This window comes from Tenebrio molitor, chromosome 3 (assembly GCF_963966145.1).
Source record: "Tenebrio molitor chromosome 3, icTenMoli1.1, whole genome shotgun sequence".
NCBI classification, from domain to species: domain Eukaryota; kingdom Metazoa; phylum Arthropoda; class Insecta; order Coleoptera; family Tenebrionidae; genus Tenebrio; species Tenebrio molitor.
The window spans coordinates 671,594-694,947 of NC_091048.1; the positions used below are offsets into that span (position 1 = coordinate 671,594).

General features: G+C 35.0%; 3 protein-coding genes and 1 long non-coding RNA gene across 5 annotated transcripts in view; 3 read left to right on the plus strand and 1 right to left on the minus strand.

Annotated features, from left to right (window-relative positions):
• Positions 1 to 750: 750 nt before the first annotated feature.
• Positions 751 to 5,241, plus strand: Mad (Mothers against dpp). Of its 2 annotated transcripts, none has more exons than XM_069041447.1 (2): positions 751 to 905; positions 1,219 to 5,241. In XM_069041447.1, the coding sequence occupies exon 2, from the start codon at positions 1,226 to 1,228 to the stop codon at positions 2,588 to 2,590; it is 1,365 nt and encodes a 454-aa protein (XP_068897548.1). In that variant the 5' UTR covers positions 751 to 905; positions 1,219 to 1,225; the 3' UTR covers positions 2,591 to 5,241. The 2 variants fall into 2 exon arrangements, with proteins under 2 accessions (XP_068897548.1, XP_068897546.1); XM_069041445.1 differs by lacking the exon at positions 751 to 905 and adding an exon at positions 976 to 1,163.
• Positions 5,242 to 11,035: 5,794 nt separating this feature from the next.
• Positions 11,036 to 11,820, plus strand: LOC138126111 (uncharacterized). The gene is made up of 2 exons (XR_011157632.1): positions 11,036 to 11,532; positions 11,599 to 11,820. It is a non-coding gene; the product is annotated as an uncharacterized lncRNA (long non-coding RNA).
• Positions 11,821 to 14,212: 2,392 nt separating this feature from the next.
• On the plus strand, positions 14,213 to 15,140 carry LOC138125968 (thioredoxin domain-containing protein 17-like). The gene is made up of 3 exons (XM_069041562.1): positions 14,213 to 14,672; positions 14,793 to 14,874; positions 14,928 to 15,140. Exons 1-3 carry the CDS (start codon positions 14,528 to 14,530, stop codon positions 15,076 to 15,078), a joined length of 378 nt encoding a protein of 125 aa, XP_068897663.1. The 5' UTR covers positions 14,213 to 14,527; the 3' UTR covers positions 15,079 to 15,140.
• The window catches only part of LOC138125960 (SEC14-like protein 2), a 49,643-nt gene continuing 41,357 nt past the window's right edge, over positions 15,069 to 23,354 (minus strand). The window contains exons 3-11 of the mRNA XM_069041551.1: positions 16,978 to 17,047; positions 16,880 to 16,923; positions 16,705 to 16,825; positions 16,462 to 16,653; positions 16,139 to 16,219; positions 15,809 to 16,008; positions 15,598 to 15,755; positions 15,398 to 15,549; positions 15,069 to 15,347 (exon numbers count right to left, since the gene is read on the minus strand). Of these exons, the coding sequence (XP_068897652.1) occupies positions 15,175 to 15,347; positions 15,398 to 15,549; positions 15,598 to 15,755; positions 15,809 to 16,008; positions 16,139 to 16,219; positions 16,462 to 16,653; positions 16,705 to 16,825; positions 16,880 to 16,923; positions 16,978 to 17,047 (1,191 nt within the window). The 3' untranslated portion in view covers positions 15,069 to 15,174. The remainder of the gene's footprint in view (positions 15,348 to 15,397; positions 15,550 to 15,597; positions 15,756 to 15,808; positions 16,009 to 16,138; positions 16,220 to 16,461; positions 16,654 to 16,704; positions 16,826 to 16,879; positions 16,924 to 16,977; positions 17,048 to 23,354) is intronic.

Here is a 23,354-nt window from a genome sequence, read left to right on the forward strand (position 1 = left end):
GAGTTCACAAGAGGAGAAATATTTTTATTTTTGATTTTACGCAGAAACTTCAGAGAAATAACAGAAAAGATATTTTACTTTTTTTTAAATCAAACGACACCTAATTGTTTTTTATAACATTATGTCCATTTTTGTTCTTCACTTCATACTTAATTGAATATAAATATGAATATGATAATTGAATATAAAAGTACATATTCTATTAACTCTCCACCGTTTTCGGCACATAATTCGACAATGACGTACATCGAAGTTCTTTCCAATTTCCTCGATTGTTAATGATGCTACAGCGTTCCTTATGCGCTGTTTTACTTTTTTAGCACTATTAGGCAGGCCTTCACTATAATTTTTTTGTAAATTAGTCACTTATCCAGTTTTAGAAACTTTTTATAAGCTTCTGCACATTCATGCGTGATACATAAGTATTGGGAAATTTTTCATTAAATTTTGTAAATATGTGACGAAAACCGGTCCAACACTGTATGTAAATGTAATTGCAGTAACTTTCAAACATACAAAAATTGACCCTTTCAGACAAAGATCAAAATTTAACCACTTGAAGTAGAAAATACGAGATAGTAAATACATAACTGTACTAACATTATTTCTTATCTAGCAGACGGACAGTAAAGAACTGGACCTTATAGGATTTGTAAAAAAATTATTTTAATTGTTGAAGAAAAGTATTTTTTTTCGCCATCCACGTTATGCTATCCAGTATAGGGTTTAAGTTTCCCGCCCGGAGCTAGAGTAGCGCCAGCGCCAGGGTGGTTTATTCGCGAACTTGGTGCTGGATCGCTTGAGAGATAGGACAGCGTCCTAATCCTTATTTGCGTAATTTACGCCAAAATAATTTTATAACCCGACTTGTACTCATCGCACTTGAGCTCGATACAGTCCTCTAGGTAAGTCGGAAGTAGTTTATAAGAAAATCCCGTAATTGGAAGCGCTACCCGCCTTTTCTCCTCCTATCGCTCGAAGCATGTCTGCTTTATTTTTGTTGATCTCGCATCGCGCAAAAAATACAACTTGCACTCGTTAGATAAACGCTGCTCGCATAAGAGATACAGTTAGTGTGCGATGCATCTTGTTGTTAATTCACCGACTCGCACTGGTAACATGGCTGCAGATTATCAATATTTAGTGACTCATTTTAATAATTTGTGAGTCATCGAGCCTCGCTAAAATCCCCAGTTTAAGTGTATTTAATTGTTTCAGTGCCACGATGGAGACAGACGAGGGGGAGTCGTCCAGTAGTGGTCCAATTTCGACTCTGAACAGTCTTTTTTCATTCACCAGTCCGGCAGTGAAGAAGTTGCTCGGATGGAAACAAGGGGATGAAGAGGAGAAGTGGGCCGAGAAGGCAGTAGATAGCCTGGTGAAGAAACTGAAAAAGAGGAAAGGGGCGATTGAAGACTTAGAGCGTGCTTTGTCTTGTCCTGGCACCCCAAGCAATTGCGTGACGATACCGAGGAGTCTGGACGGTCGGCTTCAGGTGTCACACAGAAAGGGACTCCCGCACGTGATTTATTGTCGAGTTTGGAGATGGCCCGATTTGCAGAGTCACCACGAGTTGAAACCTCTCGAGCACTGCAAGTTTCCTTTCTCTGCAAAACAAAAGGAAGTGTGTATTAATCCGTACCACTACAAGAGAGTTGAGAGTCAAGTTTTACCCCCCGTGTTGGTCCCCAGACACAGCGATTTCGTCCCGGGGCATTCGCTGCTACCGTTTCAGCAACTGGTAGAACCAAATATGCCACACAATGTCAGCTATTCGGCTAACGGTTTCAATTCGAACCATCTGAGCCCAAGCTCGCCGCTATCCAGCGTCTCTAGTCCCGGGAGCGTCACATCAAACAATCCCCAATCACCTTACTCGAACCTCGCAGAGACCCCACCCCCGGCTTACAGCCCCACCGACGAGAACACCAACAATAACACAACTCCGCAGCCAGCGCTGAACGCGGACGTGCAACCCGTGCCCTACCAGGAGCAGCCCTTCTGGGCGTCGATCGCCTACTACGAGCTCAACTGCCGCGTAGGCGAAGTGTTCCACTGCCACTCGACTTCCGTGATTGTGGACGGCTTCACGAACCCCAGCAACAACAGCGACAGGTTCTGCTTGGGGCAGTTGAGCAACGTGAACAGGAACTCCACGATAGAGAACACGCGGAGACACATAGGCAAGGGGGTCCACCTGTACTACGTGAACGGCGAAGTCTACGCCGAGTGTTTGTCAGACTCGGCAATTTTTGTACAGTCCCGCAACTGCAACCACCATCACGGCTTCCACCCCTCTACGGTCTGCAAAATACCAGCCGGGTGCTCTCTGCGAATCTTCAACAACGCGGAGTTCGCCCAGTTGCTGTCCCAGTGCGTCAACCACGGATTCGAAGCGGTTTACGAACTGACGAAGATGTGCACCATCAGGATGAGCTTCGTTAAGGGTTGGGGGGCGGAGTACCATCGACAGGACGTCACGAGCACGCCCTGTTGGATCGAGGTGCACTTGCATGGGCCGCTGCAGTGGTTGGATAAAGTGCTGACCCAAATGGGGGCCCCCCACAATGCCATAAGTTCGGTGTCGTAATCGGTGGTTATTTATTAATTTTTGTGATTTTTCTTGTTTTGGTGCAATACGAGAAACATATTTCTTATGACGGTCGTAAGCGTTTCTTTTTTTGTGATAAAACATGACAAATTTTGAGACAGTGAAAAAGTGCCATCGCCATTTTTATTCATTATCGATCGGGTGTTGATAAATTTGCACGTTGATTAAATGCGACTTTGTGCGAGATGAGAAAAATGCAACCAGTTATGCAAATCGGTGGGAAAATTTACTACACTACATGTTGCCTTACGGTAAAGTGCATTTTTTTAAATCCAGTTAATGCCGATGATTTATTTGTACAGGAAACTGTTCAGAAAACTGTTAAATCTCAGTGCAATTATAACGAGTCGTTACGGTGTTTTAATTGAATTGATCTCTAGCTGCGTAGGATTGGATTTTGTTGGATGCGTTTGTTTCAGTCTTTCGACCAATTTTCAACAATTTTTCTTCCTTTGGCTCGTTTTCAACTAGTACTACTGTCCCGAAACTGTTGACGTGTACGCGACGTTTGTACTTTCGACACAATAGCCTTGAGACTTGTCAGAAAAATTGCTACTTTCATTTGGGGAAATATCAAGAGCTAGCGGTGTCTTCTTAAAAAATAACATCTTTTGGTTTTTAAGTTTTCCTTAAATATCCGTTGTTTTTCTTTTTTTCATTTAAATGTACCATGTTCTCTCTGCTGGTTTCTGGAGGTAAATTAATAATACCAAGACGAAGAAGACACTTTTCTCTTGAAATAATGCAAAAATGTTTACTGTGGAATTGACTTGAGATTTCGCCAAATCAATGAAGATGTCTTTGTGTGTTAGCATGGTTTTCTAATAATTTTCTGTTGATATTAACTATCCAGCGATCAGGATTTTGATTCTTAAGTTTCGTTTTACTACTTCGTTGGTCCGTGTTAAAAAATAACTAAGGTGGGTACGTACGTCGCAACTAAGTTCAGCGGTGTTGGCTCAGTTTCAACTTGCTGTTCACATTATCGATTGACAAAATGTGTGACGTATTCTTTGACATTTATTAAATTCTTGGTTTTTATGTAGGACTAATTGGAGAAAATTTCCTGTTTGGTCGGTGAAAATGTAAATTAGCGTGGAAATACGCTATTAGCATTTATCGTCTGTTAATTCTACAGGGTGTCCTTAAAATGCACGGCAAAATTTTAACCATGAGCTACTGGCTTCATGCAGAACTCGGAAAAAATATTTAAAACATTTAATTTTTGAGGTACATTTTTTTTAATTGCTTTTAGTCTTCTACGTTGTCCCACAACCTCGTAGGTAAGATTTCGGCACATTTTAAAAATACACCCTTTTATATATATATTTCCTAGAGGTTACTTCGCATTGGCGTAAATTTTATAAAATATGATATACAGGGTGTATTTTTTAAATGTGCAAAAATTTTACCTAGGAAGTTGTGGGACAACGTAGAAGACTAAAAGCAATTAAAAAAATTGTACCTCAAAAATTAAATGTCATTTTATTTTTTGACAAAATTTTTTTTAAATATTTTTTCCGAGTTCTACACGAAGCCAATAGCTCGTGGTTCAAATTTTGTCATGTATTTCAGGGACACCTGTAGATTGTTTTCTGCTGCAATTTCTCCCTTCAAAAACGGAAACATATTTTTGAATATCTTGAAGAAATTAATTATAGAAATTTTTCTTACTTTGCTTTATTTAGAAGGTTACCAACGTTTTAAATTCTTTTCTGTTGTCAGTTTGTGCTCCTGAAGAATTAAATCTACAAAGGATTATTGTATGTTGACTGCTGCAAGCAGTAAGAACGCACAATTAAAAGTACAAACGTTTCGTTCTTCAGACAAAACAATTTTTGAACATTTGAAATTTTATAATTTCCCAAGATGTATGCCTTATGAAATCGACCTATAACAGATAAATAGATGTGGTGAAAACTCGCTCTTCAGATAAAATCGGTTTGAATTGAATGAAAGAAAGAACGGTGTTCAAAAGCTAAGCTTTAATAATATGTACAACTCGAAAAAATTAATTTATGACGGTCGACAGATATTTTGGCTTTTAAAAGTTGTGTTTTCACGACGCCTACTTCACAACGCGCCTGCGGATATTTTTGGAAGAGTTTTGGGCTTTTTATTGTTCTTAAATAAAATAGCCGCGTACAAGATTATATGTTACTGATATTAAAATATAGGAACGTACAAATTCAAATATTCTAGTGAATAAATGAATATTTATATACTTAATGGTGTTTCAAAGTAAATCTTATTACAATATTCGAATATTAAACGAAACATTTTAGTTAAATAAGTGTATAGTTACTTTTAAGATAGATGTTGTAATTTTTGTTAAATAGTGGAATGCGTCCAAATTTTAATTGGATCAGTGATTTTTTGTATGTTGCCATGTCTTGTTGCTTTTCGATAAATTAATTCAGTTTTTATTTCACGTTACTGAACACACGTTTTATTTCATGACGCTCTGTTAAACATTCAAAATCGTGATTGAGCAAATGTTGCAAGTGTGTACTTCATTAACGTGATTCATCTATAGATTTTAAGTTGCAATATTCATGTTATCTTTTGTTATATTCATGTTTTATATAATTTTCATAGTATATTAAATGAATTAAACTAAATTTATATTATTAGTGTTTTTTTTATTATTTAAACAAGGGGTACAACACAAAGCCGTCTGCGTTTCAGCATCCTTCTCACTCCTTGCTTGTCCTTTTGCGTACCGGAATTACCGGGACATTTTTTTAACTTTGAACATAGTCCAAACTTTGTCCCTATGTACAGGGTGATTCCAGTTTTACCGCCCGCACGTTAACCCTATTTAAAAAATTAGTAAAAACAACGAAACTTTAGGGTTACATTCCCTTCATGCAAGGCTTCAAACGTGTGCAATCAATTTTCCCGTATCACTTCATTCAGAGCCATAAAATTAAAAAAAATCGATTTTGAGCAAAAAAAAATGTTTATCCAATTTTACCTTATAAAGTCATGTTTAAATACTTAGATACAGGGGATAAAAGCACTTGTTTAATGAATAATCGAATAAAATTTTAATTGCTCTAGCGGTTTAAAATTTTTATTTCGCTAGCGGTTTAAAAATGTCAAAGAAAATAAATAAAAATGTATTAAACAATAATTATACATACATTACAGGTATTGGGAAGCAATTGTTCATAATTGTATCATCCATTTTCTAGATTTTCACCTTCTACACGTGTATACGCCGTAAATGCCTAATTTTATTAGAAGTAATATGGGATAAAATAATTCACTGTCACACCGATTTTTTTTTCTCATGTCAATAAAGCCATGGCAACAAAAAATCACACTCAGCGACTCGACAATCATAGATGATTAGTGACACAAGCTTCGGACTTGATTTAAAAAAAATTACACTCAAATTGGAGAGGTTTATTAGTGTAAAATTGGATAAACAGTTGTATTATACTCACGGGCTAAATGAATGTTTAACTTACGATGTTAACGCGCTTGCGGCTTCGCCGCTGGCGCTGTTAAACGCATCGCTCGTTAAACATTCATTTAGCCCGCTCGTATAATAAATAACTATTTTCCGTGCACGCTCATAATTCACAATTAATTCAAAGACATATTTATGAAATTCGCATAAAAAAAAGGATTAGTTTTTGAATTATTCCAATTTTAACATTAGCAGCGAAAAATGATCAAAATCTACAACTGCAGTGTCATAAATAAATACCTCTTTGTTGGGAAACATCTGTTGAGAACTTTTCTAGTAATTCTTTAGTCCCTTAAGGGTACCATAAATAACCCATGTAAACCTCTATTGTTGAAGTGACCGCCCAATTTAATAATAAATCATAGATAAATTTTGCACTTTAATATCGAATTCCATTTATTTAAAAAACCGGTGATCCTTTAATGATTTCAATGACATCAAATTTTTCCTAAATGTTTGAAAGGACTCTCAATGAAAAAAATTAATGTAGCGGTTATTGAATTAAAACGAAATATGTATTTACTCATTTCATTAAAAAATTTGAAATGTTCTATAGCGTCCTGAATTTTTTGAGAATTTTAAATCGATTGGAAGTGTGTGTTGTCGCTGGGGCGGTAAAACTTGAATCACCCTGTACGATTTAAAAAAGTACAGAGATCAATGCACTGCGAGTATTTGCTATGCAACCAGTTATATCACAAACCTGTCTAAAATGGTCAAAATATAGATTAGAAATGTCAAATAAAGTAAATTGATTTTTGTGGAATTCATTTGCCAGGTACCTAACAAGAAGAGGTGGTAATAAATATTCAAAATGGCCACCTTAAGACAATATGCCAGCCTTGAACTTGAACACTATTTCTGATGAAACTGAGATCAAGCTATAACAAACAACTTTGCTTTTTTTATTGTCAAGTAGTTACTTTGACGTAATATTGGTTACATGCATTGACCTGTATTTACTTTTCAATACTTAGGTATGGACAAAGTTAAAAAAAAATGTCCCGGTATATAGGTACAGCATGTGGCACAACTAACGCTCCAGAGTAAAGCGACTTATGCCGACAACAATAACATTACAGGAACGATTGATTCTTCTTATTTGCTTTTGTAATCGAGTTATAAGCATATCAAATCCACCACTCCCGTTAATCAAGCGCGGAAGAACTACATTTCAGAGTAATCCCACGAATTTGCCAGTCTTCTGTGCGGCGTCAGTCCTGCCACACCCTGTACTTACGTTGAAAATGACTTGTATTGAAAACATTTTCTTTAAAAAAACACTCGTTTACAACTTTTTCTTCATTGAGATTTGGAAAAAAAGATATGAAACAAAATTATACAAGGTAGAACCTGTTGCATTTCTGTTACGTCCAACTGTACCCACGAAGGTCTGGACGGGTGCTAACACCCCCACCCTCAGTTTTCTAGAAGTAGGTAGTATTTAAGGTAAAATTTTGTAAATAGTAGGTAGAGAATAGTAACTAGAAACCAGAGACGAATAAAGTACTCAGCAAAAGTGACAGTTATTTTTTCTCGAATAAAGACGTCCATCTCAAAGCGTCCAATTCGATCGCAACAACCCAGCAAAAACACAGCATACAAAAGGGTTACAGTCCTAAACAGAACCATCTGTAGAAAACAATTTCCTAAATAGAAGAAGAAGAAAAGTTTCACAACAATCTTCTTTGTTCCTCTCGATTCCCTCGTGTTTTCTACATTCCAAGTCGTTCTTAGAAGTGTGGAAGATGATAATTTTTTGACACAACTCCATTAATTCTGAAAAAAAAATTTACTACTCACCTCACACTAATTTTATCAGATGAAATTCGCACTACTCTGATTTTAGAAAGAGTACCTTATCCATTTCGATCTTCAAAATTCTTCCACGATGAAATGAGTTTTCTCATATTTTTGTACCACAGAAATGAGTTAAAACTGTGAGACTTGCTCTGAAAAGTTCGTGTCACTTATTAAATATTGGGTGATTCAAAATGATTGTAGATAAATATGACTGACAACTGTGTTCGAAAATTTATGTGGCAACTGTGTGGATGGGGTAGAGTTGACATTTGTATGACATTGCACATTGACTTGACAATTTTCAAAATTTCGCGACTATGAAATGTCAAAGAAATGTCAATTCTATACATTTTCGTACATATTTATCCACAAATATTTTGAATCACCGGAATCACCCAATACCTAGTTATGTATTTACATTAGAGTGGATACTATTAGGTGTATTTTCTACCACGAAAACTAGGTTTCAGGCTCAAGGCGGACCCGAGAGTCTAATAAGTTTGAGCGCTGGAAAATACCTATCGTACAGTTGGTTGCAAAAGAAAACGGGAACTGTCAGAATTGACATATTTTTACAATTTTTTCATAGTGTTAAACCTTCTTACAAGAGATAGGTTAGAATTATTGTCAAAATTCAATGACATTTTTAAAATGATTTGATAGGTATTGTCAAGTAGACAATTAATTGACAAATGGACAAAACCAAATTTACATTAGGAAAATGTTCATTTCCCGTTTTTTTTGCAACCAACTGTACGACATTTGTACTGTCGCGATCAATAAATTTTGGACACTAGTGTCATCGTGCTGTCATACATTCTAAAACTATGTACCTTCATGTATTAATAACCTTAATTTTGATTGTTGTGTCAATTCTGAAAATGTAAATGTCAGATTTACCGACAAAACATTTAAGAAGTTTTAAAAATCAGACAAATGGAATAGAACGAGGTTTTAATTTTAGGAGAAAATGAAATTTGTGTTTTGCACTATTTACAGTTTCTGCTGGACAATCTGATGTTGTTTGCGACAAAGGATTGTATCGTGAAGTCTGTAAACAAATGGAAAATGTTCTTTTTAAATTGAAATACAAAATCTATTTTGAGTAGAGATACAATTTGAAAAAGAAAAGAAAACCATTGATGTAGTTTGTTGTTTTGTAAAAAAGTGTAATATTTTCCTTACAAACGAAGATATAACAGTGAATTCAAATTTCAAAGTGGTATAAAGACATTAAAAAAATCTGACCAAGCAATTTTTGAAGAAAGAAAGATTTTCGTTATCCGAATTGGTAAAATGTTCCAAAGGGTTATCGTTATATACGAAGAAAAGTTATTAAAATTTGAAATGGAGTTTAGTTAAAGTTGGATCAATATTTCTGCTAAGTAGTAGAGTAGTACAGTTAATTTCAAAATTATAGAGTACACCTAATTTTCTACAGTGTAAAATGCACTTACAATTCTTGTCAATGATCAATGTCAATTTTGACAAACAAAATGACTAATCTAACCGAAAACGCGAAAGTACTCTTTGTTTCCAAATTAAAAGAAGGGTTCTCGATCCGGAGGGTAGTCCAGAGCCCAGTATTATAACATCACGAAGAACACCGTGCAGGGGCCTAATTCTTGAAATCACTGGAAAATATTCGTTTGAGAATAATTTCCCATAAATGAATTCCCAGTGGAATTTAAAATGTCCTCATATCTGTATTCTTGAACTGTTTAGAAAATGATTCCGCATGAGAATTTAAAAATGCAATATTATGTTGACAATTTGGATCAAATGGGTCTAATTTCGGATAAAGTCTTTGTGCTTGGGCAACCATTATTTGGATTGCAATGAATTCTTCAATTTTTTTCTTTTACAAACACAATTATGTATTAACAAAAGTGTCACATTTGACAGTCGAATTTCTCGCGAAAAAATTATTTTCCCATGATAAACACTAGCTGAAATAATTCTCCGGAACAATCCGTCTGACATAAGTCCCGAATACACTTTTGCCTATTTTTCCAATGAGAATTAATTCCATCGATTCAAGAATTGGGCACCTGAGGATAAAACAGACAATATGATGGTGTTCTAAAAGGCCAGCGACATTTTATGTTGTCAAACTTACCTAACCTATATAAAAAATATGACGCTCAAATTTCTAAAAGGCATCTTTACAGGTATAAAAAACTGTAATAAATCAACTTCTTGATTTTTGAGGTGTACTCGATAATTTTGAAATTAACTGTACCTACCCTGCACCTGAATGAAATGAAAAGTACGGTGCGATGAATTAAAAAATAAATCGAGTCGGCGTGTTACCTATGGCAACCCATGCTATAGCATAGGCTCCAAAGCAAACTCGATTTATTTTTTAAATGATCGCTCGGTACTTTCTTGTATTTTTTCAAAAGATCGGAGAAATAACGAATAGGTACCTAAGTATAAAGATTTTTTTTATTTTTAAATACAACGAAATAGTGTCTCAAATGACCAAAAAGTAAAACACTTGTCAACAAGTTTAAACAATTCGCTTAGAAAAATTTTCAAGTTTGGTATTTTTATCACTACAGTTATTCGTCTAATTTTTTTTCATACTACGTGGCATTTTGACTGTAGTGACACCATTTTATGTACTTCTTCAGGTAAGGAGAATATTTTCAATCCCGTTGTTTAGCGTCATTTCGTGCGTTCATTTAAATTTATCCTCAAAGTTGGCGTTGAAGAGTCGATTGTGAACGCACTATACGGATTACGAATCACAGATCAGGTGTTTAAACCTTATGTTTTTACACAAGTGGTGCGTTCACAATCGACTCTTCAACGCCAACTTTAAGGATAAATTTAAATGAACGGACGATATTTACATAAGATCTGAATTTCTGCAAAGAAAGATTTTTACTTGACTTGGCGTAGGATAGATATCTATATGGATAAACCCATTTCAGGGTCATCGCAAGCAATTATCAAGACGTAATCAAACATAAACTACATCTACATCAATTTTTTGTTTAAACACGAATTAATTATTTTCACGTCCCAACCATGATTAGTGATTACACAAATAAAAGGTACTATTTTATGATTTTTAATTGTGTTTTAAAAGTATCTATTTATTCCTACAACGATTAATTTGTTGTCAATATGTACCTGACATATTTCTTGATCATCATTATTATTTTGATAATTGTTATGATCTGTAATGCACATTAAAGCTAGGTTTACTCAAACATTTAACGGTAGGTATCTACATATTTGTTAACGTTGTTTTGTGATTGAGAAATTTATTTTGTGGTCATTTGTGTATTCAACGGCCTGTTATGTGCGTGGATTCCTTTATATTAATGTGACAATCAATAAATAATGTGTAAAGATTCCTCCAAATATGTAGTTTAAATAATCACCACGCGAATGGTATAAAAGTTAACAAAGATAACCTTGTTGCTCAGTGTGTTCGTCAAAATGAAGCCTCACACAATTCTTTTCGTTTCGATCTGCATTTTATTAACAGAAAAGGCGTTATCGTTGAGTTGCATTTCAACTGCCTGTGATACGGTAGATTGCCCAAAAGATTTTAACTGTGGGCCCGGGGAAGTTAAAGCTCGAGGTGGTCACTGTCTCTGTTGTGACGTCTGTAAAAAACTAGTAGGTGAGTTCTAAAACAGATCACACAATAGGGATTGATAATAAAATAAAAGTGCGTTAAACATTTTAGGAGAGGGTGTAAACTGCGCCGCCGACACTCCAATCGCTGGACAACTATCTGACAAGGTCGCGTGTGATAAAGGATTAATTTGTTTAAATGGAAGTTGCCAAAAACAAAAACTTCGTCATTCTTAAAATTTAATTGTTTTGCGACTACTATGTACAATACGTAATTTTTTTATACTCGTATGTATTAACATAATCAAGTAATTAAATTTACACGAAAAATGTCTTTGATCTTTAATTTTTTTTAAGAACAATTTTACTTAAGTTATTTTTTGAAGTACATATTTCTTCACCATAAAAATAATATTGAATAGTTTATCAGTCTGTACGACTACACATGCAAACTAAATACCTACAAAAAAAATACATACTCCTTGCTCTTAATTTTTTATTAAAATAAAATAAAAACTCCACAATTATCTGCAACTTTTAATAATTTGAATCATGCTTTTTTGTTAGCATCTAGATGTAATATATTCCGAAGAAATTTCATGCAGGTTGTTGTAGTAAGTAATCTTGAGTGCAGTTAGAAAAGAATTTAAATAAGCAGTAGCATCGTGCGTTGTGCACTCATTAAAATTTCTAACTTCCCGTGCATTAACTTCCATATCAAGCTGATATTTATGGCGTAACTGTTGTTCGAGGCAGTAGCGCCTCGAGATATTTTCGTTTAAGTAACCTGATGTTGGTTACTAGAATTAGGTACTAAAATTTCACGAGCCTCCACTGGGTGATTTTTGTAAAAAAAAAAAAATCCCGAAAGAGGATTTGGCGCATACGGTTTTTGTATATCTTCTCCCAGAAGTGTGCAACCACCCCTAACTTTTTTTTTTCAAATGGAAGGATATGCCAAGTGATACCTCGTTTGGAAGCCCACTTCGCAAAGAATACAACGCACTATTTGTTTCCTGAATATTTTCAAATCCTACCTGATAAAAAATAAAAACCAATTTTATAAGTTGAATACTATCTAATTAATACAACAACTGTTCAAAATGAGCACCGTTTGTTTGTTGGCATCCCCTACGTTTTCTAACATTTCCGGTGTGATTTGCCTAATTTCTCTAGAAAAATAGACGTTATGCGGTTAAGTGCTTATTACAACAGAATCTCGGAAAGTTTCCTTTCCTTAATTCTGTTATACAATTGCAAACTTACAAGCCTCGTAGCATAATATGTACTGAGTTTTGATAAGTACCTATGTAGTTTTTAATAGCGAATTCTATTGTTAAACCATTTTATAACATCATTAAACTTTTAAACTTTACTAAACATCTTGATCTGAATAGAGACATGGGATAAGTCAATATTACACTTAATAAAATATGAAGATATGAAGTATAAACACATAAACATCGATTAGAACGATAAATCAGACAGAAATTCACGAAAAGTACACTAAATTTTGTTTAATTATCATTTATTTTAATAAGTTTTTAAATGTCTTCCTGCTTGTTGCATTTAAGATTTTTAATACATAGTAATTTACTGTAAATTGCCGCACAAGTGTAATATGAAGATTTTTGACATAGGTAAGTTAGTTTTGTAGTCAGCCGTGCTTCATAATTATTCACCTATATTTTAAGATATGAACTCTCACCAAACTCAAGGTTCCATAATTATTTTGTCAATATGATTCCCTAGATGGTAGATTACGGATAAGCCTTATTATCTTTTTCTGGTTAATCAGAACTCTTGAGGTTTTAAGCGAATCGCCCCACACGATGACATTATAAACAAAATGGGGATAGACAATTTCTACACTGCATGTTGTGGCACTTCTTTTTTCAACTGATAAATTAAAAATTATGTACGGAGACGCTACCAATGCCTAGCTTTAGCGGATGACCTCGTCATCGTGGCAAGAAGTCAGCAAAAGCTGAAAGAAGTAACGAAGAAGCTAGAAGAACAGGCGCAAAAAGGGGCTTATCTTTCAACGAGAAGAAAACCAATAATCTGGAGTGGTCAGATAGAGAATTTACTGAGAGAAGGTAGGTATGTTGTATGTAGTAGGTACAAATAGGGATTGATCGAGGGAAGACGTACCAATTCGAGGAAGTAGACCAATTCACCCATTTAGGAACGCTGTTTACAAGAAAACCCATTCAGAAGAGATCCAAACTAGGATAAGCATTATATACACAGAATGAATAAAAGCAAAACCATCTCTAGAGTGTAGAGGTGCGAAAACCAGGATCTACAAGACGGTAGGTAATACGACCCACGATACGACCAATAGGTATGTAGTCCTATACGCATGTGAAACGCGGACAAAGAAAAAAAAAAGACATTTGGAGGAGAGAAGATAGGCGATGTATGGAGAAATAGAACAAACGCGGAGATAAAACAGCTATATCATACAATAAATATATTCGTATAAATAACAGGGGTCGTAAGCCGAACGACTTAAAAACTTAGATGGCATGTGGAGAGGATGGCGGAAGGAAGAGTCCCCAAGATGTTAATGATAGTTTTTATATGTTTGTTCGTGTTTTTGTCCTAATTCTATTTACTTAAAATGCAAACGTTCAGCATTTCAGCATTCAGCTTATACCTATGTTGTGACAGGTTTTCCAATTTCCAAACGACTGACATAACCTTTGATATTTCAGTATTGCACAACGTAATTTCAAAATTTCAGCCAAAATTTCTTCAAGTCATTTAACAATAAACATTATCTGCAAACAAAAGTAAAAAACTGTGTGAATCAATCTAAATCTTTATTTACTTTTCATACTGTACCGGACCACCATTTTTTTTTTTGGTCATATATGATAAAATCTGATAAACATAATTGTTACGAATTGTATTTACGACGTGGACATTAAGATGATAACAAATAAAATGGGATATTAAGATAAGAGCAAAATAGTTTTAGGTTACTGTTTGTCACGGTTTGTTCGCTATACGCTATACATCGAGAGAGTGACAAAATGGTCATTAAACATTACGTGAAGGGTTATGACAACTTTTGTAAATTCATCGAAAATTTTGACAGTAAGGGACAATTAGTCCACATTTATTTCGGTGGGTCTAAACTGCCCTCAGGGGAGAGCTGGTGCGATGATTGTGTTCGAGGTGAGTTAGGTTATGTTTACTTTTTATTAAAATACCTACGTTTGAATCTTTTTTGTGTGCCACATTTTCTTATTGTACAATTTACATGATGAAACTGGCGTTTTGCTTCTCAATTTATAGCTGCTCCTGTAATCGAAGAGGCCCTCCAGAAGGCAGACTATAAAGCACATTTCATTTATGTGGAGGTAGGAGACAGACCCTTGTAAGTTGACATTAGTGTTTACTATCATGTGTACGTAAACATTTCTATTTTAGTTGGAAAGATAGGAATTGTCCATTCAGAAAAGACAAGAAGACTAGATTAATGGTACTTCCCACTGTTCTGAGGTGGAACGAGCCCCAAAGACTTGAAGGGGATCAATGTGAGAAGGTCGACTTATTGGAATTGCTACTGACTGACGAATAATTCAGATATTTTTAATACGTATATATTTTTACAATAAACATTAAATTTGAGTACTCCAACAACCACTTATGATATACATTGACGTTTATCAACAGATCAGACTGAATTGTGGACGCTGGTCGTGGCGGCTGTACTCGTCACGCCTTCGTCGATACTTTCATCTTCTTGGGGCAAAATGTTCATTTTTTCTACCGGTGGAGTAACTAGGATTTCATAATGCAACTTCTTGCTCCTCAAGAGGCTGTACGAGTTGTCGAAAGTAACGGTATCTGAAAACACACAGTTATTGATTTGATCGTGTTGCTAGTAACAGCGGTACATGTGGCCGGTGACTGGCACGCTACGACACCGCTTTCGTCTATCTGGTGCGCCGCCACGCGTTTGTGGGGTACGACAGCAGTGCTGTTTCCGTCGGCGTCTTTCAACGTCACCCCGAAACGAATGTCGTGGCTCTCGGTGCGGAACTCCCACCTGAAATCGCAGATTTTAACACCGAAAAGTCACAACTGTCGCATTTACTTGAGGAAGCATCCCTCGTCGGCGACTATGTAGTCCAGCAACAGCTTCTCGCCCTTCTTTATTACAGCAGTCGTGTATTGTTTCGCTGTGACCGAATCCGGATTCTGTTCGAACGACCTCTTGTACAAATGTTTGGGGACTTTACCGCCTTGGTTCACCTGGAGCGACAGATTTTTGTGTAAATTTGCAACGATACAACTGGAGTTGTTACCCGTGTGATGCACCTCGGATTGCCATCAGGGTCGGTCAAGTTGCCGCCGTAATGCTGAGGTAAATTGGAGGGGTCGATGGTTTCCAGTATCGCTTTTTTCCATTTCTTCGAATCGTTTTTGAAGATTAACATTTTTCCTAACGTGTACTCGTTCAAAAAGCGCTTGATTACGTTGAAGGCGATCGCGAATACTCTTGGAGCTGGCGAATAAAAATTTGTGAGGGACCAGGCTCATTTTTGGTGAAGGAGTCGATTCAGATTAGCTTGCGAGAAAACAAAACGGTCAGGATTTTGTCCCCGCAAACTAATTTGATCAGTTTAAAATCGTACCGTTTATTATGTAACATGTCTTCAAGATTTCGGGATAGTTTGCTTCGTACATTTGTATCAACGAAATGATGACTTCGCCGGCTGGAAAAGAGAAAAAGTCTTTTAGTGGTGCAGTCCTAGGCAGTTTTGTCAAAACATCGATAAAAATACTTTTGACAGTCATGTAATTCGTTTACAAATACATACATATGTACAAATATTTATTTAGAAATTAAAAATCATGATGCAATATAAAATAAGGGACTATACTAAAAAAAGGGATGATTTTTTTGCAAAGACAAATAAACTATTCGATTTGTATCTTATTTTAGTAATTAATTTACCTGGTCGCCAAGCATACTGTCGCAAATTAAACGCTTCCAGATCAAAAATCACAGACACCTTTTGGACCCCTCTTTCAGCAGCTTCCTGCATATATTTCTCTAAAACTTGAATGGTCATCTTAATGAAATCCTGCCTCCCGACCGCATGCAACATGCCCACGATGTCCAAACCGCCGAAAGGCACGATCACGACTGTAAACAAGCAATTTGTCAGTCGATCATTGTAATGTCACAAATACCAACCGGGTGAATCTTCCTTGTCGACACCCGTACTTCCGTAAGGATAATAAGTGAGCAAAGTTTCGGATGGTTGCCATGTTTTGAGAGCTCCGTCGACTTCCCACTGCTGACGCCATTTCATCGACTACAAAAACTGTTTTTAATCAAGTAAAACGGCAAGTCGAAAACGACATTCAACCTGTCTCAGCATTTTCTCGGCCGCTTCCGCATCCCAAGAGCGAGCTAAATAAAAAAAAAAGTTGGTTACGATCAAGGTGAGGCTGACACCATAATTACCTCTAAGCCATCGCAGGAGGAAATTGTCGTCGTGATGCGGCTGTGTGATGTCGGAAACGTTGCGCCTGAACTACAAATCGCAAATTATTTATGAGGAAGAGTTTTTCTCGATAATAAAATCTTGAAGTTAATTTGTTGTGTGAAGATGTCGGGGCCGTCGCCAACACGTCAGGCGCCCTTGGGCAAGAAACATTTTTATTTCTGGTACATTTCAATTAAAAAGCAAACTATTGTAATTTATTTCAAAACCAATCCGACTAGATTATAGGCTGGTAGGAAATCTCACATTTAAAAAAGTATCTACTCATAAGAGGTCTCAAGATAAGCAAATGTCTCAACGAGATTTAAAATTTCTGTATTCATTAATATTTAATTTTCAGTTGATGTGACTGTAAATTTGACATCTCATGTTTCAATCACAAACAGTGTTTGAGGTTCAAATGTCAGTGATACAGGGTGTCACAGCTAAGATTTTCCAGCCTAAGATCTCGGTTATTTTCCAACGAATTTTTGTGAAATTTAAAATGCAGATATTTTAGACGGTGAAGAGTAAAATCACATTAATGCAAAAACCCAAGTCTTAAAAACGTAATTTTTACATGCCTTTTTAAAATTTTCAATCACTTAAGATTTATCATCAATAAAAAATGCTGTACGGAGAAACTCGTCCTTCAAAGACGTCTGGTTTGCAAGAAAAAAGAAAAAACCGTGTTAAACGTGGCTGCAGATGCAAAAACGCAGGTGACATATTTGACGTTTATCTTGCTAACCTTACAAACACTTACAAAGTTAAAGACAACATTTGGACGTAATTTATTATACTGGATGCTTTCATTCTTCCATAAAGGTCTAAAACACGATCGGGATATTTTAGCAAGGTAATTTAGTTCACATACGCTTCCTGTACCTTCAAATAAATTGACGACTCTTTGAACCTTCAATTTTGTAAAGCCTACAAGATAGTGTTCCATGAGAAAACGAACTGTGTCATTGAAGCCAATGCGAAGTAACCTCTAGAAAATATGCTTTAAAACAAGGAAACCGCATTGGTGTATGTTTTATAAAATATGATATACAGGGTGTATTTTTAAAATATGCCGAAATTTTACCTACGAGGTTGTGGGACAACGTAGAAGACTAAAAGCAGTTAAAAAAAATTTTTCCTCAAAAATTAAATGTCAATTTATTTTTTGACATAGAATTTTTTAAATATTTTTTCCGAGTTCTACATGAAGCCAGTAGCTCGCGGTTAAAGTTTCGCCGGACGTTTACCTAACACCCTGTATAGACACTGGCAAATATACATATTGACAATTCAATAGTCTGATTTACATAGATTAAATTTTAAGTGTCCATCGACAATACGTGTTGTTTCTTTCCTGGCTTTAAAATTTACGTAATTTTACACCTTCCATCGGAGCGTTATAAGCGGTAAATTGGAGCGTTACAACGAATAAACTTTCATTGGAAAATTCCCCACTGGGACCGGGACCCAGGAAAAAGAGCGTTATATCAGGGAAATCGTTATAAACGGGAGCGTTACATCGAAGTTTTACTGTATTAGGCTCGAAAGTCTTAGCTGAGACACTGGGAATATCTATGTATATGTATTTATTTATTCAGGATACTATTTTAATTTGTTTTTTCTAACACTAATATCTTATACTGTTTCCATGGTGCATTTGAGCCCACACCTTATGTTTCCCATAAAATACGCTTTTCTCTATAAGACACGTCGTCAATAGCAACGTATCTTATAGAGTCATAAAATACGCTCACACACATCATTCAAGTAACATTTTATTCATCATTTTTACAGTAATTATCACAAAAGCGAAAAGTACAATTATTGAATTGGAATTGCCATATTAGCTTCGTGCTCTTGTTCCTAACATCTTCTTTAACTTCTGCTGTTTCATCCAATGCACTAAGTGCCCGGCCATCGAAAATGGCAATCTTTACATTTTCTTAAAATGATTCTTGCCGTAGTGTGAATTAACTTTTAATGAAGTTCTACACGCTTACCCCATATCAAGAAAAGCCAAAATGACATCTTCCGTTACCTCCGTGATGCTTTTTTTTATTGTTCCGGCCTTGAAACGAAACATACACCTTTTCGTATGCACTTTTAGACTTCATTGGTAACAAATTGCCCCTTTTTTCTTATTTCTTCTGGAACGTTTTGGCACATTTCAACGATGAAAATTGGTTTTTTCCAAATTTGTTGATATTATTACCATAGTACCCACGGCAACCTCCGCATTTTGTGTATTGTGACGCGCCTCGAATAATTTCTGAATTTATAAACATTTCTGATAAGATGTTAGTGTTAGAAAAAATCTTGAAGATAACGCGTGTTTTATAGTTTAAAAATCTCGATCTATTAAATCCTCGCTCCCTGCGGTCGCTCTGATTTAAACTACGATCTCGATTTTTAAATCGTCTATAAAACACTTGTTGTCTTAATAGCTATAAAACGCATCACTCGACTACTAAAATTTTGGTTAAACTTCTTGAATAATAATATTCAAACAAGTCTGGTAAACATTCCAACAAGATTTTAGTTTAAGTTTTTTTAATGACCTTACACTGTCTTTTTTTTTTATTAACTCTGCAAATGCAGTGGATTCTTTTCGTATAAGTTTGTCAACAAATAAGTTAGATAACTCTAGGACAGACGTCTAGACTAGCATGGGTCAGCTAAAACAGGTCAGTCGAAAAAAAAAGAGAAACTAAAGAATAATTTGAACATTTTTTGTGGTAAATTTAATGTGTGGTACCCTCTCATTGTATGTACGTTTTTTTAGGATTCTGTGATAACTCTGTTAGGAGATTAAACAACACTACAAAAAAAAGTGTAACTTTAGGTACTGTCGCGAGCAATAAATTTTGGTCGTCAATGTCATTTCAAAATTTGGTTAGATTGTCACAAATTGAAAAAATTTCCCTGTCTGATTATGCCCACGTCAACAAAGTGTCAAAAAATTTAGAAAAAAATGACAATTAATGTCATACAACATGATGATAGGTTATGATATTTACAACTGTTTTACAATGGAGCATTTTCGATTGCGTCAAAGAATGACCTTGACGACCAAAATTTATTGCTCGCGACTGTACCTTTTTACATTCAGTTGAAGAAGGATTTTTTCTTAGTAATGTTAGTGAATTTGTTTTGGTGAAAATGAAACAGATATGTTCGAAACTATCCCTAATTCCCAAGAATTTTTTTAGCAATGTTGTCGTTTTTATTCAAAACAGAGTCAAATGTTGATTCTGTTGTCTTTTGTTTCCGTTTACGACTGTCATTTTGACATTTTCATCATTTGAAAGATCAATAGGCACGATTTTATAATAACGATTAATGAATGTGTGTCAGTGTGAAGCTGTTGATATTTTAGATTTAACCAGTAAGTGCCTGATTGATTTTTTCAACGGATTTTTTCTAGTACAAGTCATCTAGTCCAAAACGAAATTCTATTTTTGTTCTGAATATTTCTGTACCGTATTTCATCTCACAATTAATAATTTAGAAAATATTTGCTCATTTGTAAACAGATACTTACTTACTGGTTAAATCAAGAGCTTTACACTACACACACTCGTTTATTATAAAATCGTACAATTAGGTATTGAAATGATGAAAATGTCAGAGTGACAGTTGCCGTAAATGAAAACAAAAGACAACAGGATCAATTACTTGACTGTTTCGAATAAAAACGACAATATTGCTACAAAAATTCTTAAGAATTAGGGATTGTTTTGAACATATACTCAATTTCATATAAATGTGCATCTAAGCAAGCCATGAAAATCTGATTTTCTGTTGGTAGTAAAGCTAAAGCTAGTGACTTTGACTTTCAAAGTTGCTTGCTCTGCGCGAACCCGATTTGTAATTTTTCAGTTTTTGTCCATTTTAACATTGCTGATTTCAAAAGCAATGTTACATCTTTTTACTGATTAAATTAAAGTAATTCTTATTTGTTTTTTGTCTTTGTATTTTTACCAAGTAAAGATTTATTGGACATGACCTTCATAAATGTGACTTTTGTAATGTAACTAAATTAAAGGTGCTTTTACAAATGCACAGCTCACTTGATGAACATTTATATGAAATCAATTATATCTGTTTTCACCAAATAAATGCACTAAACATTATTAAGAAAAAAATACTTCTCCAACTGAATATAAAAAGGTACAAATTTGCACATTTTTTGTAGTCTTGTTTTAATTAATATCGTGCGTTCATTTAAATTTATCCTGAAAGTCTCGATTGTGAACGTACTCGTATTATACAGATTACGGATCACGGATCAGCTGTTTAAATCTTACACTTTTACATGAGTGGTGCGTTCTCAATCGACTCTCCAACGCCTCTGCCACCGCCAACTTTAAAGATAAATTTAAATGGACGCACGATACCTTCTAACAGCTGACAAAAAAAAAACTCGTACTATCGCGGCCAAAATACTTTGGTCGTCAATGTGACATAAATGGTATTCAATTGTAAAGCAAGCTTTAGGATGTTTAACCTTATTTTTTACTGTTGTCAAAATTATTTTAATCTATCAGTGTCATACGGGTGGGGTAAATCCCAGCTGCGGAGGCAGGGTTCAAAAGCAAAAGATTAACATGGTCGCGGTTTAGACAACCTTCAGAAGCAAGTACTGTAGTTTCAATTTGGTTGTAGGTCGTAAAATTTTATTGGATATTATGAGCGATTAACGGGCACAATGGTTGTGTTTGAAAAGGTTGGGAAGCGGCGTGTGCCGTTTGCCGTACAATGCAAATATACCAAATGTACAATACAACCCTGCTTAAAATATTACCTGCTAGTGGTAAACTAGGATTTATAAGCCCCGCAAGATCTTTAACTTAAAGTACCATAAAATTTTACGACCTACAACCAAATTGAAACTACAATAAGACGATTCTATATTTATCAAAAACTGAAGATGCCATATTTCTGACAAGAATAATTTGAAATTGTCATGTATATTGACATTAATACTTTATTTACATTTGAAGTGTCAAAAAGTGACGACCAAAGTATTTTGGCCGCGATAGTACACAGAATAACAGATGCAAAAATTCAAAATTTGAGTTGTGTGAACATCGCTTTTTTAATAAAGGTTATGTATGCGTAGGTTTGATTTTTTGTTTGGCCAATAAAACGGTACGTTTATGAACACCAACCTCAGCAGCAATTGCCCGTATCGAAATGCCGTTTCTTATTAAACGTTGCGCTATAGTCTGTTTTTGAATTTTAGTTAAACCCATTTTTTTGGCATTGACTTTGACACTGACAATGTGACAATAAGGTTTGACGTTGTAGACTTTCGTCAATTATATGCATTTTGTCCACTTTTTATTGAAATTAAAACAGGTACATAACCTCAAAAACCACATATAATTAGCGATTACATGGAAAATCCTCGACCAACTTTTTTTGTAAATTCATTAGAAAATTCTACGATATCGATACTTTATGTGTGAAAAATTTAAGAGAAATTGGCCATTTTGAAATATGTTTTTTATCAATTTATACAGGGTGTCCCAAAAATGGCGTACAAACTACTTACTATCTTATCGAGGATGTTCAAATGTACATGAAAAAAATTTGGAAAAAAATGTTTGCGACAAAAAAATCATTTTTTTTTAATTATTATTATTAACGATAATACAATGTAAACGAACATATATATATTCATACATCATTACCTTGCAATGTTACCGTAGAGGATTTAAAATAATTTTTTCGATTTCCAAAGCTTCTAAATTCTCTATTCTACAGGATTAGATATTGGTAGTGAGTGATCTTGTACTTTGTGATAATATGTACGATTAGACGTAGCTGTCATGACAATTTCATACATATATTTCAAAATAATTGACCTGTTAAGTGCCACTTTCAAGGACGGCCAAATCAGCAAATAAGTCCAATAGAATTTTTTTAACATTTTTCTGGCGTTTACGGTAATCTCTTCTACACCGAAGTGCACCGTTAGTACGCCATTTTTGGGACAACCTGTATACGAGCATTGATCGATTTCTCATAAGAACGCGTGTAAAATGTCCCGAAACTTTAAAAGGCAATAATTTTAAAATTCCTCGATCAATTTTTTTTAAATTTGGCACAGTACTTTAACATGGATAGAAGGACTATTGTACCAATTTTGAGCAATTTTCGCCATTTTTCAATGTTACTCCAGTTCATCCTTAAAAAACCCAGATCAATGCATCGTGAGTTGCTATGTAACCAACTATACCGAACACCCGAGATTTTGAAATAATATTAAAAATTGTTCCGATTGATGGAATCGGTCTATCATGTGTTGCATTGGAAATGTCACGCACATTTCTAATGCTATGAATGG